This window comes from Protobothrops mucrosquamatus, unplaced genomic scaffold (assembly GCF_001527695.2).
Source record: "Protobothrops mucrosquamatus isolate PMUCROS unplaced genomic scaffold, P.Mucros_1.0 scaffold1312, whole genome shotgun sequence".
In the NCBI taxonomy this organism is placed as follows: Eukaryota; Metazoa; Chordata; class Lepidosauria; order Squamata; family Viperidae; genus Protobothrops; species Protobothrops mucrosquamatus.
In genome coordinates, this window is record NW_015387513.1 from 60,457 (window position 1) to 64,002 (window position 3,546).

A 3,546-nucleotide genomic window follows, 5' to 3' on the forward strand; every position below is an offset into this window, starting at 1 on the left:
TTTTTCAGCAAGCGGGTCTGGCCTAAGGTGAATTTTAAATAGGGACAATTTTAATGATTTTAATAAGACACAGCGACAAATATTTGTTTTTAATTGGTTTTTATTGGGGATAATGTTTTATACTGTTTTAATATGCTGTGAGCCGCCCTGAGTCCTGTGGGGAGAAGGGCGGCATATAAGTCCAATAAATGAAATGAATGAAAATGAGATAATGAAATTGAAATTTATTAAGATGATTGATTTTTTTTGATTAATTGATATGCTTTATAATCTCTGTTGTTTTTGTTGACTACAGTTACTGATCATTATATTAGCCCTGTGGAATACTTGTATCCGGATGATAGTTTGCTTGCTAAAGCGTGAAATGTTATTGGGGGCAACCCCATTGTTGTACCCATTCCCACCCTAAATCCTCCCTTGAACCCCACCCTGGACCCCACCATTCATAATGACCCTCGCTTTTCCCTATCTTGAAAAAAGTAATAAAGTATATATAAAAAACAAAAAAACAAAAGGTGATCCTGGCATACTGCAACCGTCATAAAGATGAGTCTGTTGCCTGGCGTCTGAATTTTGATTATGTGAACGTGGGGCTGCTGCAACGGTTGTAAATGTGAAAAGGAATTATAAGTCACTTTTTTTCAGTGCCGTTGTAACTTCAATCGGTCACTAAATGGTTGTAAGTCAAGGACTATCTGTACTTCTGGCTGCAGATGTGGGTTGCCGTTAATACTTAAGATTAAAGATGGACAGTATTTAATATTTATTTGTTATGTATATGTAAGGGTGTGGGTCTATACATATGTTGTATATAGTATGTTTAGGTGTGTGTCATGTATGTGTTTCACTTTGAGAGCGGGCAACTAAATTTCATTTTTGATGTGTGCCGTTGTGCCCACAGTAAAAAAATGACAATAAAGGTTATCTTATCTTCTTATCTTATCTCGAAACACCTCTGCAAATAAAAACTAGTGCAACTAAGACGGGACTTGGAACCATTCTCCATAATTTGTTCCCCCCTGCAAATTTTCAGGGACTGATCTGGATAAGGGGAATCATTCCAGAGCTACAGTATGTGACATCTGAAGTTATATGTTTTGCTCCATCAAGTTGCACAGCTGTATGCCCCTGTTTGACCTGTTGGAGGGTGTAATTGGAGCTTCTGGACAGCTGCAGGTGGCTAACCAGATGTTGTCACTGGAAAGAACATAGCTAAAATGTTTTAACTTAGTTAGAAGGGGAGGGGGAAGGGATTCCTTTGAGAAGCAAGCTAATTTGGTAGTCTTGCTGAATTTTGAGGTGTTGTGGGACACCGGTGGGTACTTCATTTAGCCCACAAGCTACCAGTTTCCTGCTGTTGTAATTCAGCCATCCCTGGCCTGGTTTGGTTTTAATTGTGGTGCCTGGGAACTTGCTTGAAATTTTATAGAGGGTCTCACTTGAAGCTGCAGGATTATTATAAAGGAAAATATAAGTACAATTCAGGCAATAATCTTCCTGAACATCTGCAACTTGTAACAGTTTCTAGGCCTCTGCCACTGAGCTATACTTCTCCACACAAATGCTCTGAGGTCTGAAGTGGAAGTCTAGCAACTGCTTATTTGGAATCCCATCTGTTTCTGGGCCAAATGGATTACATGTTGTAGAACTGCATTATTTTTGCAAAGCAGCATATGCATGCAGGTAGCATTCACTTTTCTAAGTTAACCAAACTATGTTGTAGTGCAAATTGTGGTCTGAAATCCTGCAGTTTCTTGATACAGGTAAATGGAGCATTTAAAATTACTAGCTTTGTTGTTATTGTAAGTGTTCAAACTGAAGCTATGACACTGTTTTGCAGCAGTAAGTCTGGAAAGCTTACTTTAGGATACAAATATTCTTCACTATCTACTTCAATACTTTCTTATTTTGTTGGTTCATAGAAAATCTGTTCACGTGTGCATAATAATGCCTATTCTTTCTTTCTCTCCTAGTGTCTCATTATTGGGGCTGGACCCTGTGGCCTTCGGACAGCCATTGATCTCACCTTTTTAGGAGCAAAGGTGGTGGTGATAGAAAAGCGTGATGCCTTCTCCCGCAACAATGTTCTGCATCTGTGGCCGTTCACCATTCATGACTTGAGAGGCCTTGGCGCCAAAAAGTTCTATGGCAAATTTTGTGCAGGAGCCATCGACCATATCAGTAAGGACCACTTACAGGTGGAAGGAGTGGATAGTATATGACAGTGGTGGCGAACCTATGGCTGCGCGCCATGCCCCGGAGATGGCAACTGTCCCTCTTTAACTAGCCGAGGTCCCACGTGGCTGGATGCATCCCGGCACGGCTGATTTCCCTCCCCCCATCCCGTCCCTCCTGGCCTTGCATGCTCTCCTTTTCCCGGGCATGACCCACTGCATCGCCTCCTCAGTTGTCGGCTGGACATCCATCTCAGAGGCAGATTCTTTGAACTGCTGATGGTGGGCTGCGGAGCTCCAGAGTGTGCTGGTCAACGGGCCGGCAGGCTGTGGCTGCTGATGGACACCGTTGGCCCCCATGCGCTCACTGGCCTCTGTGTGCGGGGGCCGATGGTGTCAGGCAGCATCCGCCCCTTGCCTTGCCCCATGGCAATGGCAGCCCCGCCCTGCCGTGCCTCACCCCGCAGGACGAGCCTACTGCCCCACCTACCAGAGACCCCCTGGATCTCCCCCAACCGTGCCCACCCCCCACAGGTGTCCCTTCCCACGAGCAACATTGAGGTGACCACGCCTACCTTGGCCACACTCACCCAATCTGCTATGACCACCACAGCCACGCCCACCCAGTGGACCACATCCACCTGGCACAAGGTGATAAATAAGTGGGTTTTGGGTTGCAGTTTGGGCACTCGGTCTCTAAAAGGTTCGCCATCACTGGTATATGATGTCACCATAATAAAGGTTGAGGACAAATGGATTGTATCAGATTTCATGGACGAGGTAGACTTAAGAAAGAGAAGTTAGTGTGAAAGTCTAAGCATAAGGCATAGTTATGAGGAGAAAGCATGAGTAATTTAAAACTTGGAAGTTTATTTTTTATACCTATACCACCAGCTTTAATAAAATCTTCTTTAAAAAATCAGAAATATGCTTTTATTCCAGTAGTGATGCTGAGATCCACAGGGTAGGTTCCAGGCCTTCTATCCCAAAACTCAATTGGGTTCTGATTCTCTAGCCCTCTGCTTTGATTGGGATAGCAGCTGTGTGTTTCCTGTTGCTACCTACTATTATTCAGAGAGCTTATCACCTGGCATCTATACTATAAGTCCAGTGGGGCAAGATCTTGTACCCTATGTTGCCTTTCTGGTGCTTAAAAGATAACAATACGAAAGATTGGGGAGGCTGAATGCAACCACATGTTTATTAGATCCGTGTCCCTCCTGGCTGGTACTGGCAGCTCGGGGGGGTACACGAGCCTGGTTCCAGGGAATTATTAACGCTTCTTTGCAGGAGGGTGTCTTCCCTGCGGCCTTAAAGGAGGCCGTTGTGAGGCCCCTCCTCAAGAAGCCTTCCCTGGACCCAGATGAGTTGG

The 3,546-nt window shown here is 44.5% G+C and overlaps 1 protein-coding gene across 1 annotated transcript in view; it reads left to right on the forward strand.

The window, feature by feature from the left end:
• The window catches only part of MICAL3 (microtubule associated monooxygenase, calponin and LIM domain containing 3), a 137,291-nt gene that overhangs the window by 19,972 nt on the left and 113,773 nt on the right, over positions 1 to 3,546 (forward strand). Inside the window, exon 3 of the mRNA XM_015821355.1 lies at positions 1,974 to 2,181. Coding sequence (XP_015676841.1) covers positions 1,974 to 2,181 — 208 coding nt within the window. The remainder of the gene's footprint in view (positions 1 to 1,973; positions 2,182 to 3,546) is intronic.